This window comes from Larimichthys crocea, chromosome VIII (assembly GCF_000972845.2).
Source record: "Larimichthys crocea isolate SSNF chromosome VIII, L_crocea_2.0, whole genome shotgun sequence".
Classification (NCBI taxonomy): domain Eukaryota; kingdom Metazoa; phylum Chordata; class Actinopteri; family Sciaenidae; genus Larimichthys; species Larimichthys crocea.
The window spans coordinates 1,645,736-1,659,260 of NC_040018.1; the positions used below are offsets into that span (position 1 = coordinate 1,645,736).

Consider the following 13,525-nt stretch of genomic DNA (forward strand, 5'->3'; position numbering starts at 1 on the left):
ATATTTTTCTTTTAAACTAGTGTGTTTTAAAGAGTGTGTGTCGGCCCGGTTGTGGGTCATACCAAAGTCAAACTTCAGAGGGGATCCTTCAGGGTCCAGGGGGTCCTCAGTGGTCTGCTCCAGCTGCTGTTCAGAGAACTTACGGAGCTGCAGCATAAATAGGTCCATGGAAGAAGTGAAGCTGAGGTCTTTATTGTTGAGCCAGTGAACCACAAAGCCTCCACCACCACTGCCATCATCTGGGTTGAACACTGCAGAATCAGCCAGCACTGGTGGGATATCTGATAGAGGAACAGGCAGGGCAGAGGAGAAAAAGTAGTGAGAAAGGGGCGGTCGGTAGCGTAGTGGGTTAAGCGGCCTGTGTAAGAGGCTATAGTCTTCGCTGCAGCTGGCCCCGGTTCGAATCCCGCATCGGACGGCCATTTACTGCGTGTCACTCCCCCTCTCTCTGCCCCCTGCTTCCTGTTTATCTTCAGCTGTACTATCATTAAAGGCATAAAAGGCCAAAAAAAAAAGTAGTGAGAAAAAGGGTAAATAAAATATTACTCAAGCTTGGACGAGGTTTACAGCTGCACTGAATGTGTTGCTAAGAGTCATTCATTTCCAAGAACCATTTCTGCTGCATCACAGACATAGAAACACACTTTGAGTCATTCCACCTTACCTGTGTTGGGGTTAATACTGGCTGAGATGTGGAAGTGACACAGGGCATTGGCATGATGAGCGATGTGGCGGTGAGTGTGTGCGTCCTGTGTGCCGAGCTGAGAGGGCAGCAGCTCACTGTGTGCCACCAGAGCGGAGGACCGTCGCCGGCCTCGGCGCAGATGCTTCAGGTGGTGGATTGACTAATCAAGCAAAGCACCGGAACAAAACACAGGGAACAAGTTTAGATAATTCCTTTAGCAAAACTAGTGTATCTTTTATATTTTCCCCTATGAATTATTACTGTTTTGATTTCACTCAGTAATTAAGTGTACCTCCAGAGCATGCTGGATCTTGTCCTTATTGCCTGCCAGGCCTGGCAGGCTGGAGCTGAAGGAGTGTGTGTTCTCGGAGATCTGTCCTCCAAGCAGGCTGTCTTCTGGCAGCAGGGTCTCTGACCACAACCTACACACACCATCCTCGCAGGATGTCAGCAATACATTGCAAACTGAACCCCTAGAAAACACGAGGAGAATGCAACGGTCTTAAACATTGAGCATTATTTTTTATCAATTGTCCAATATTTTAGCCTAAAATCAGAAGGGAGAGTTCGGAATCCAGGCCAAAATTTTAGTAGCAGCGTGTGACATGTGAATATACAAGGTCATGATTCACTCTACACCACATCTACTATTTTCAAAAAGGTCCAATGCATCTTACAGCACTTACTATGAGCATGATGAATTACACTGTGAAAAGAAAAATGATAAAGTGGGCGTGCAAGTGGGAGGAATAAAACATCCCGAGATTCTCACTGCATGAGAGTGGTCGTTATTTGTAGATCCAATAAAAGAAAACAGTTTAAACGGTCTTGTTGGATGCACTGAATACAAATTGAGGATATGCCTGATAGAAAATTGCATTACTTTGCTCTGTCTGTGATCTTTTGCTTGAAGAGGAAGGAAATGCAAGACTGTGATATAAGGAGAGACTGCATTAAATTGATGAAATCACTGATTCACTCAGTGGGAGAGCCAAACAGAGAACTCCCTCTCACTGGCTACTTCCACCATCAGTTCAACAGTCTTGATTTGCCAAACAGCTATAGATAAGAACGACGGGTTGTAAACTGGCCAGACACATAGCAACTGGGAGTGATGGTCGACTACAGGTCTGCAAATCTATCTAGGAAAATCTACACACTACAAAAATAAAGCTTTTTTTTCAGGGTTGCCTCTGAAAACGAAAGAACAAATCTAAAAATATATATATATTTATGTGCTTTAGAAGACAAGAAGCATGTGCAAGAAGGTGTCAAATTAACATCAACATGTTAATTGGCCACCCCGACTGTGTGCTGTCTTACTTGGCCATGAATTTGCTGGTCTTCCTCCAGGACATGCCAGTGACCGAGCGAGGATGTGCCAGGTAAACAAATGAGAAGTTAACGGGAGGAGGTTTTTTATCAGAGAGGTCCTGAACGACCACCGCAGACCTCCAGCCCGTGGTGGGATACCACACCTTGAGTAAACAGTCATCCTGTGTATGCAAACACATGTATTGGACACACATTATATGTGAACATCACCACAGAGCTACAAAGCTTTTCAACAGTTTGTTGCGTTGTAGTGTGTTCACATGAATCCTTTACCTTCCCAACTGTTGCAAAGTACTCCCCGTCAGGAGACCACTTGGCAACATGGACAGATGCAGCAGTCCTGGGAGAAACACAATCATAAACAACGACGTCAGCTACATTCACTTCTCCAAAAGGAAACTCCTCGGAAAATACAATTTGCCTGTCAGTGTGCATGCACTTCCTTGTTTTAGTAGATTTATTGCCCGTGTGTCATCATATGACAATTACTAATCTGTCAATACGTATCCGTGTCTGTTCACACAGTTTAAAGAACAGGCTTCAGACTCAAAAGAATGGCTTGCAGTAACACGCACAAACCTTTTATGGAAGTCAGATAATCAGTAACCGCCTATAAGTTTTTATTAGTGAAAATGTTGCAATTCTACAACGTTTAAGAGGAAGAATTAAAGTTAATATTTTGTCACAGGGCAAGGACTAACTCTTTACTGCACGAATGCCAGAAAAAGCAAAAAACACATCAGCTGACAGAAAAAGACAAACATTTTGCTCCTGTTCTACTTTGAACAGCTCTTGCATGTAATATTCTAGTTACTAATGACACAGCAGAACAAGAGAGAGAGAATGGAATGAAGAAAATCAAAATATACAGGTCTGCTTGGCACTCGGCTTTCAGGATATTTAGAATATTTATAGATTTGTTTCACCAATAGGCATTAAGAGGACTGTGATTCTGCTGCTGACCTATTGTACAGGAAAGTATTTTTTCCATGTCAAACATGCCAGATGCTTTTACAGTATGCACTACAGCAAAAAAAACAACAACAACAAAACAAAAACGCACTTGCACTGCCAGACACAGTTCCAGTCATTGAGGACAGGGTGGGGCTTATCATCAGTCATCTGCCCATCTTCCTCCTCTATCAGGGCATCTGTCAGTGGCGGCGCCCACAGCTGGAGGCGCTCGGTTGCTGCTAGGATACGGTTCCCTGAGGACACAAAAGCACCATGTTACACACCTCTTGTCCCACGCTGGATCAGAACAGTACACAGAGCCACATGCAAACTGTGCCTCTTACATAATGCACATGTTGTCCCAGACAAACTGCAGGGGGGGCTGTAATGGGAGCTGCGTGTAGTTTGGATTAATTTAGTCAGACGGTCAGTGAATCAGTTAAACACAGAAAGCATTGGCGTACCTTGTGGGTCCCAGGCCAGGTTGTAGGTGATGGCATCGAGGAAGAACTGTCCTGTCTTTTGCCACTGATAGTTAAGCTGCTGTTAGTGATAGGAGAGCGACACACACCATGCAATGTTATTGGCACACTCGGTGTGAAACGGATTTAAACCACTGTATAGATTTTGTCTAAAATGCTGACACATAGTCTCACCTTGTGGCGTTTGTTTGGGTTGGTAGAAAGAGGTTCAAAGATGCATACTGTGTTTCCGTAGGACGCAGCGATCTAAAAATAGAGAGATGTGTTCATCATCACAACATTACTCACCCCATCAGTGCTTCTGCACAGCCATTCCCACAGGAGAGGGGTAGATGGGGAGTGGCGCGGGAGAGAGAAGGATGGGAAGGATAGGAAAATATGGACAGTACAAGATAGCAGCAAACATGGGGGGGGAGGTGACATGTACTTCTTTGTGCTCAGTGTAACTGATAATGTCTTCTCGCTACACGGAAAAGCTGCATGTGGGAGTGTGTCTGAGTCTGAAGTCAACACTTACCCTGCCAAGCTGGTGAGAGCACTCCACGCAGCCCACCTGTATGTTTCCATTCTGAGCTCCCGGGATAATCTGCACACACTCAAAGTCACTAGCCAAGATCACCACATCACAACCTGAGCCATAGGCCTGGAAAAGAAAAAGGACGTAGAAGGAGGAACCAAATCAGATCGCAGCAAAATAAATAAATGAAACTGAAAAATGTGAACATGAACACTTTACATAATATTAATAAACATATTATTTCATGTTGTCTATTGCTTTGCAGCTCTGTCCAGTATCTTTCCTGCTTCGAATTTCCGCATGAATGCATTTAAATATATAATACGGACACCATATAAATAACTGAAAGCAGATAATCATAGCACTCTGTGGCACTAATATGAATATTGCATTAGCAGGGTGAGATATTACAACAGGATTAGCACAGCATGGAAGGAGAGCACAGAAACCTAACAGTAAAAACTATCAGAAGATGCCGTTTCACAGATCTACTGCGCACCTACTCATCTGCGATACATACACTGCACGCGCACAATGTCCATGCTTTACAGGCCTGTGTTAATAATATTTGGATTATGGGCAGCAGGGTAAACCGATACAATAGAGAAGTTGCTCGCAGTTGGGAGCCAAGTGCAGAATGGCAGCAATGGCAGCAGCACCTGGGAGACAGGCAAGCTGGCCTCGGAGCAACAGTACAGTCAGGATGACGGCTTGTGTCTTTCATTATTCAGGAGAACAGGAGGAGAGGCTGGGAACCGCTGGGTCACACAACAAGACAACATTACAGACAGTGGTATAATACAAAGTGACAGGCCGGGGATGAAGTTAGAGTGAAGATTATCATAAGATTATATGATTGCATAATGTGCGAGAGGCAGGTAGAAGGAGAAGTAAAGGGAGGGTGGCAGCGTGCACTTTACTATTACTGCGGCATTTGCTCCTGCACATTACAGCTGGAATTAAAAGCGGTCACCGTCACACACTGTCTAGGACTGCTCTGCGCCTCCCTCTCTCATTCACAAGCACACACACACACACACACGTGAGTCGGTTTTACTCTTTGTCAGCAAGGTAATTCTGGGAGCTGGGAGGACCTTGAGCCAGACTGCTGAGCATGAGTGTATCTGGTCTGAGCAGGATGACCATGTCATCACTGCTTTGTGCTTTTGGGGTTTGGGCTTTGTGTGTGTTCTGTATTTCTTTCATCATCTACAAATCCATGCGCGCACACACACACACACACACACACAGAACAATGAGGTTTTGATGATGGCACTTCAAAGTCGGATGACTCATTAGTAGTAGCAGCGTAATACTGATAGAGTACATGGCATCATGGTAATCACTGACAGCAAACAAGCAGCGTTGACTAAAATGTCATTAGTGTCTTTTTCGATTAAGAAAGCTGTTTTTATGTTTTAGCACCAGATCTCTATAGGGAATGAGATATTCAACAACCTTTGGAACGTCTCCCATCTCTAGCACCTCAGTAATATTCACAAAAACAACATACTTTGATCTCTGATAGACGTTACAAGATCTGCCTGCGTGACTTGCAGTGTCATTAATATTGGAGAGGCAGTCTGACAGATTTGAGATGAGAAACCTTTTTTTTTCGAATTCAATCAAAGGCAGGCTTTGATACAAATAAAAAAGACACAAAAGGTCTGCTGCGTGCCCATTCTAATCAATTTAATGTTTAGCAAGCTGACGGGATATTTATTTGATTCAGCAACGGTCGGACAGCATAAAGAGGCCACTCATTCTGACTATCTGTAGCTTGGAAACCTGCTGACTTAATGAGTGCAACCCTGAAGCAGTGGCGTTTCCTCCCCCATCAGTCAAGAAAGCTGCTTACATTGAGAATGCTGGATAAATATTACCTCTGTGACACATTAACACTGACAAAGCTGTTGCAGCTAAGGTGAGAGGAGAAATGACTGTAATGTAATTGTGTTGTCTTGGAGACGGCGTATTTACTTATTCAACTAGTGTTTGGTAAAGTCATGTGACCCGATACTCCATTTTCACATTAGCCAGATGTTCAGTGCGTGAGAAAGAGTGGCATTATTGTGACACGCTCTACCTGACGGATCGAAAACATCTCCAACTGAATCGCCAATCTGGGCTGCTTTGTTTACCCCCGACTCTGGGAAACCCCTCCTTTAAAAAGCTCAGTCAGCAAACTCTGCTTCAAGCCTACTAAAAGACAGCATGGTCGTCCTCGTGGCATGTTGATATTACTGATGGGAGCTACAGACATTGATTCACATCTGTTTGGATAATGACAGACGCCGTGACGCAGGGATTTCTTTGGCTGTTTTTTCAGGGTATTTCAAAAGAAAGGAGTGAATGCAGTCATGTGTTGTGGTAATGAAAGTAGATAAGAGGAAGAGACGGAGAGATCACTTCTGTTAACGCCACTCATTCTCAATGCCTAACGCAATCATGTGGACATTTTTTTCCACAGCAGCTGCTGCTGCCGTGCGTGCCATCTTCATGTTTGTGCTCGCTGGCTGGCTTTGAACTGTGGTCAAGACCCTTAGCTGCAAACATTTAAAAAAAACATGATCAATCCTGGCCTGTGGTAACCCGGTCTCTGTGTCAGCTTGTATTAAGACAGTAAACCCTGGTAAAGCCATAGCACAGGCCTGTACTTTGATCCCACTGTCGTATCATATGGGCCTTGTTATTCTTATTATTTGCTGCAGCATGACTGCAGTGAGGCAGTGGACATTAAAAGCCAAACAACAAGTCCGGCTTCAATCTGTCTCCGTTCTGTCTGCTGGTCATAACATATCCGACTTCAAATCAATGTATCCAGCTCGACTGGCTGAAATTACAGCAACAGAGACAGGGGTGATAATGTCCTGTTTGGTAAATAGGTTTCTATGAAGCTTTGCGGACAATAAAACCATTGGCAATAGGAAGTTTTTGGCTTGGATCCGGAGCAAACAATTCTGCCATGTTACTTTTTGGCATTTCATTCTTGAACTGTAAGAATTTTCTCTTTGCCCTAATTCTTCGGTGCAGCATAGGCTGTAACCATTTCTTCTAGTTTCTCTGTTATTTTGATACATAACTGGAAAAGGTTAGTCATCTGTGTTTTGACATGGTGGCAAAGATCTTGTAAAATGCACAACTCATTTCACATAAACTACCTGAATGCATTGTGCAATTTTACATAAATTTCCAATCCAACTAAATTCCGTGGCATTCCACACTCATGTGCTGCATTAGTAACAACAAAAGGTTGATCTGAAACGCTGAAAATTTCACAAAATTCAGACTTGTGCAATACACGGAAACTCCCAGATAGCAGTTAGGTAACTCCAGAAAATTGGCATCGTCATCATGATATCGGTGATATGATTTCTGTATTCTGGTGTAGATCGTACATACTCTCTATTACTGAGATAAAAAAATTTAGAGGAACATGCAGCCTCGGTGGGGGGAACGTACTACCTCTCGCTCTCTTTGTGCTCTGTAGTTTACACGTGTTTTCTATTTTTAGATGATCACACATCTGCCGCCCTGCATATCAAAACCACTAAGCTGTACATTTACAACCACCAGTTAAAACCCCCCCCACAAAAAAACACTGCGGTTGACACAGAAATCTCTAAAGATGATTTTTTTTTTTTTTACTTCTAAAGAGCACACTGTCATTTAGTATTCAGTGTTTAACGTTGTTTGTCGTGCTGTAATTGTCATTCAACTGATAACTTGAACTATTTTGAACGATTCTCTCGTAGTTCGAGCTATTCTGCCAGTGGCTTCCAAACACGACAGCCACCATCCATTAGCTCACAGGACTTGTAAAGACAGCCCACCTATATTTCACTGTCCGTTGTTCAAATGCACAGAATTGAGTACGCAACCATGCTGCAGCCGGAAACAAGCAACATGAGAAGGAATAATTTAATATCCAATGAAGCGCTAGCATCATGCTTGCTCATAGGTGTATGTGTGTGTGTGTGAGGGTCTGGACTAGGAGCCCTAGGGGTCAGTGTGAGTGTAACTGCATTGGACATGATGTCTAGTGTTCTTCAAATATCCTCTCAGACACAGAAAGAAAACACCAGGCATAGAAACCGAGGCCCCTGTGGCGACGTGCAAAGCTTCAGCTGCACAACCGGCTCTGTCCTATGTCGCTGAGTGAATACGACCCTCGGTGCAAAGCCAGCTTGTTTGCATTCAAACATCCTTGATCTGGGGTCAGTCTAAGGGGGAAAGGGGGATGACGAATTAGCGCACCGTATTGTAAAGGACTGGAGGAATCAAAAAAGGGTGTCTGATAAAAAAACAACAACAAAACTCCACCTCACTCACAGGCAGCAGGAACACACCAAACCCAGATTTGGCAGCCGTTAAGACAGGCTCACGGTGGTGTACAACATAAGTGCTCAAAGACTTACCGTGAGACTGCATTGGCAGGACGCGGTCACGTCGCTTTTGGTACGAACTACGGTGACTGATGTGGAAGATAGCACTGCTGTAGTCATCAACAGGGCAAAAGAAACATGACATAACCGTCTCCATCTTGAACCGGTCTTAAACAGAAAGACTCTCATGTAATGACAAAGTGGTAGCACTTTGCTGTCTCAGCTTTCAGTCTTGAAACTTAAGGTAGATACAAACCCCAAAAGCCAAATCCTCAATATTGAACCAATAAATTAAAGCATACCAGAAAGAGATCATAACCATTCATCGTCTCTCTGTACAAGATCTGACTCGGAGTGCTACAGTTTTGCTCTCTACTACCATTTCGCCCTCAACTGATCAATTTTAAAGCAAAAGAGCCTCAGCAGCACCTGCTGGGGTTATGAACTTATTGTGCACTGTGTTTTGCCATCACAAAAGAGGCTGTAATATTATAGGAGCTTCCCATGTCTGGCTGCACTGCTGAATGAATGAAATATTGACTGAGCTTTCTATGTCATGTCAACACGCAGGATCTCTAGACAAATGTGCATAAGCACAGGTGTGATCGGGAATATAAATATGAATGGCGTTGAGCTCGTGTATCCATATATGGCTCTGTACGTCATGACTGGCGCAGCTGATGCTGGGATGACAGCGAGCTAATGATCCGTGAGGAGGATTTAACGCCAAATGGTAGCGAGCTTAGCTCGTAGCAGACAAAACAGCGTTTTGTTTTTTCTTTGTTTGTTTTTTTACACCCTGCATTTTTTTTTTTTTTTGTCAAAGCCCCCTCGTGTTGTCCCCCTGTAGTTTTTTCCCCCCACACTGCACAATATCGTTACGGCTTGCGCAAAGGGATTCCCCCCTTTTGCAGTTAATACTAACGTAACGAGATGCAGCTAAAGGTCATTTGAGTGAGGCGGAGAGATAAATAATATAAACGTTAGCCTAAATACAAGCAGACATCACCGCCGAGTATCTAACCTGGAGGTGGTTAGCTCGCCAGTGTGTGACTGAGCGTGACGGTAAATGAAAAGAGGAGCTTGTGATGATAACCCGGGTTAGTTTGTGAATCCCCCCTCCTCCGGTGCGGCAAGATTGGCTAGCACACAAACCACCCCGCCCCCCCCGCTAACAGAGCCAGAGCCAGAGCCTTTTAGCTCGCTAGCCGACCCGTTTCAAGGCAATATAACGCTAGCTAGCATGCTAACCACCCAGCTAGCCAGTCGTTAGCTTGTGAAATAATATCAAAATAAAAATAAAAAGCCTCTTCTCACCGTGAAAGGAATGTCATTCACGCTTCCCACCGAGTAGCAGCAGTCTCCAGGGTTCACAGCTCCCGTCAGCACCTGATGCAGATGCATTTTCCTTAATGTTTTAGCAGCAGATGGAGGTTTTGTTTTTTTTGTTTTAATTATTAATAACGAGTCCACCCTTTCGGTTTCTCCATCTAGCAACGGTTGGGGATTCCATCAGTAAACGTTAACGTTGTCCTCGGCCTGGCCGTGTCGTCTTCTTCTTCTTCTTCCTCCACACACACACACTTACCGTGTGGGTGTTTCGTGGGTATTTGTGTGTCGGAGCTGTATAAATGTAATCTCACCTGGCCCTGTCATCTATTTAAACATGTAAAAACCGGCCGCCCGTCGCCGCTCTCTCGCTGTCAACACCATCCCCACGATTAATCGTGAGAGAGCCGAGGCAGCGGGATCTCTGCAGCGAACCTGACATGCGCGTTCACGACGCTGTCAAGGCACGACTGAACGGTCATAGATGTGTGAGACATAGACAGGGACATGTCAATGGGGTTCACTCAGCGCCTCATTTGGCTTATTCCTGTATAAAAATCAGACATTTATTCATAGTGTTGAGAGTGTTCTATAAAATAGCGTACACACTTATTTTAATAATTAACCCAGCTTTCTTTCTAGGGCACCGCACAGCCGCTCTGGTAATGTTTTTCTATGTCCACGGCGCGCCTGTATGTGGAGGAGCAGCCCCTCTGTCCATGACTTGAGTTCATTGATCATGAACGTAGGGGTCTGTGAGGGTGAGACCAAAAACTGATGTAGGTGGTCGACTTGTCAATGACCGAAAACAAGTTATCTAATGAGGGGAGAGCTGTAGGCAGCGTTGAAATGCAGCAGAGGGCAGCCATACTTTATGGAGGTGTAGTTTTCAGTTTCAGTTTTTTTTTAGTTTTTTTTTTTTTTTTTTATCATATAGGTTGAAATATGTGTGTGCACGAGAAAAACAGGTAAGCTCAGCATGAGAACAATGGTTGTAGTAACAGCACTAGATATAAAGGATAAAAATAAGCTAAAGTAATTAAATGCATGAGTAAAAGAAAGTTATACAATATAAATATAAAATCTAACAAAATCGAATATGATGAGAAGAGTGTTTTCATCTGGTATCCTCTTCCTATTCAAGTCATGTCACATGAAATCTTTGAAATTTATAATACATTGTTTATAGATGCAACAGTGCTGCCTTCACTCAGCAAAAACTATGTTTCCGGCCTACATACAGAATTTAAATTATTACACTTAAATTATTACTGGCTAATTTGATATTTTAGGTATTAAGGTAGCCAATGCTGCACTAAAAATGAATTAGAGAATTTATGGATTGATTGACAGATTAATTTATATACATACATTTAACTAGTTTAGTATATTATACTGATACATTTGGTAATCAAATATCCGTGGTTCCAGCTTCTCAAATGTTGCTTTCCCTTGTCTTACATGATAATAAATGTTGAGGTTAGTTGTTTAGACAAAGCAAGCAATTTGAGACCTAACCTTCTGCTCTGGGAAATTATGATGGGAATGTTTTATACACCACATGATTAACCAAGCTAGAAAATAATCTGATGATTAACTGAACATAATCATTACTTGCAGCCATAATGTCACAGGCAATGGCTGCTGTCACAAGTGCAACATAAGATATGAAATGCTGTGACAGTGATGTCCACTACTGTTTGACATTTTACAGAGAGCAGAGACCGAGTGAGGAAGACCGAGCTCATTGTAGCTGCAACTGTCCCGCCATCTCCTTATCTGCTCTCATTCATCTCACTGATGAGATTTAATGGAGCAAATCACCATTATACTGTTTATCCTCTTGCCTTTTTGTACCCCCTTACATATCCATTGTCACGCTCTCTTCTTCATTGTCTCTAGATAAATGATGAGAGGACCGACAGGGATCCATGGTGGTGATACAAGACCAACCATCATGGCATTGGCCTAGTTATTTAAGCCACACTGACATCATCAGGCAGGGCCTGCCTGCCAGCCACCATGACACACAGGACAGTAACAGAGGCAGTAGCCCAGAGAGAATGTGACACATACGCATGAGCAGTGTCAACAATAATGGCGGGGCATCCTGTAGCATGTGTAATATTGTGTCTGTGCATTACTATTTTTTTAACTGTCAGACTTTATAGCTGTTCTGTAAGCAAAAACTAAGTACAATGACTGACAATTATCATAAGATCTTGTATAAGAAATTACTATCTGTGCTGATTCAACAGGGGGAATGGATAGGCTCAATAATTTATATTAATATTTTGATCATTATTATCACAGAATAATGTAAAGACCAGTTCACGCATTGCAACCAGCCCTTTGCGTGTCATTATAAACGAGTAGCAAATCCCTGCATGACTACGTAGCATTATGCAACCCAGATACCCATCCAGAAAATTGAAAGTCAGTGAAATCTTGGTAGAAATCTGCTGTAGGGGCATCTGACTGTACCTTGAAGCACCTCTCTCTAACTGAGAAAATAATCTAGCTAATAGATCTCAGATGTTTTTACAGCTCCTTTAACTCCTCACCCCTTCCTCAACCTAGGCAAAAATAGATGAACATGTTCATGCAGATTTCCCAGTACGTTTAGAGATGGAGGGTATCCACTTTGGATTATTAAGAAATAAGGAATTCATCTCTTAAGCACAAAAGGTATTGTGCAGTTGGCCAAGAGTGCTTCAAACATTGCAGAGAGAACAAAGCCAACGCAGAAGTATATAAGGATGTTCTCTTGCTACATTACAGTCAACCTGTGAAAGAAGGGTCTATTTAAATTAGGAAAAGAGGCTCATGTAAGTCTGTGTCCAGGTGCATGTGAAAGATAGAGATAGTAGACACTATGAGTAACTGTATATTTGGATATTGCAGTAGAGTTAGAAGAAGGTTGATGCAGTGTTTGTGGTCCCTGCGGTGCCATTTGGAGACAGAGTCTTGATCTACAGAGAACCGAATTAAATGCATTATAGATTTTCTCATTTCATGGATGGCTGCTAGCTGGAGGGAGCTCCAGTCTGGGCCCGAGGTGCAAGACATTCTGACAAAACTGTAATGGAGCTTCTTCACAATCCTAAATAATTAAATCATTGTATAGTGTTTAACTGTCATATAAGTTGCAATATTTACAGTGAGTGCTCCAGTTTTCTGTCGAAGAGGCACATAGATATGAGATAAACAACAGCTTGAGCACAATAGTGTTTTGTGTCCTCATATGGAAAAGTGAATCTGACATTTCATTCAGACGTTTCCGCAATGCATTCGCAAAAAGGATGCAGGACTGTAGTTTATATTTTTACATACACACATATGCAGATTAAGTTATTCTATTATTTCCTTACCTATTTTAAAAGGAGATGAAGTGTGTCATGCTAAAGGACAAAAAGCAGTGCTGCATTCCAAACAAGAAGAGTCTTGCATACGACTAGGTGTGATTCTTATTCATCTACTTGTGAGGAAGCAGGCTTAACATAGGCCACTCAAGAGGTTATCCATCTACCCTGTTCATGAACAGATGTGTTGCCTCCAGTCTCAGATCATGCTGCATGCAGTCTCTGTGTCTTTAGCTTCTTCTTCCTCCCCACTAGCATTTCACAAACTGTAACAACCGGTACTAACGATGACCACCTTGTCTGATGAATTGACGGGATGAATAAATAAAATATGTGAATAATTAAAGGCACAATGATATAAATGTGCAAAGGCACCAACAAACATTTGAACCACATGAAGCTAGGTCATGATAACACCCTTCACTATCTGTAGGAACTGATGTGTGTTATCATACGTATGGTCACATAGGCAACTG

The 13,525-nt window shown here is 42.9% G+C and overlaps 1 protein-coding gene across 11 annotated transcripts in view; it reads right to left on the reverse strand.

The window, feature by feature from the left end:
* dmxl2 (Dmx-like 2) overlaps nucleotides 1–10,141 on the reverse strand; it is a 36,003-nt gene extending 25,862 nt beyond the window's left edge. For 5 of the 11 annotated variants that reach the window (XM_027281793.1, XM_027281788.1, XM_027281790.1 and 2 more), the window contains exons 1-10: nucleotides 9,676–10,141; nucleotides 3,974–4,099; nucleotides 3,631–3,702; nucleotides 3,439–3,517; nucleotides 3,084–3,228; nucleotides 2,294–2,360; nucleotides 2,009–2,181; nucleotides 978–1,158; nucleotides 665–845; nucleotides 63–281 (exon numbers count right to left, since the gene is read on the reverse strand). In XM_027281793.1, the coding sequence (XP_027137594.1) occupies nucleotides 63–281; nucleotides 665–845; nucleotides 978–1,158; nucleotides 2,009–2,181; nucleotides 2,294–2,360; nucleotides 3,084–3,228; nucleotides 3,439–3,517; nucleotides 3,631–3,702; nucleotides 3,974–4,099; nucleotides 9,676–9,762 (1,330 nt within the window). In that variant the 5' untranslated portion in view covers nucleotides 9,763–10,141. The remainder of the gene's footprint in view (nucleotides 1–62; nucleotides 282–664; nucleotides 846–977; nucleotides 1,159–2,008; nucleotides 2,182–2,293; nucleotides 2,361–3,083; nucleotides 3,229–3,438; nucleotides 3,518–3,630; nucleotides 3,703–3,973; nucleotides 4,100–9,675) is intronic. The other 6 variants (XM_010732409.3, XM_019265621.2, XM_019265617.2 and 3 more) reach the window with 2 other exon arrangements.
* Between the last annotated feature and the right edge of the window lie 3,384 nt (nucleotides 10,142–13,525).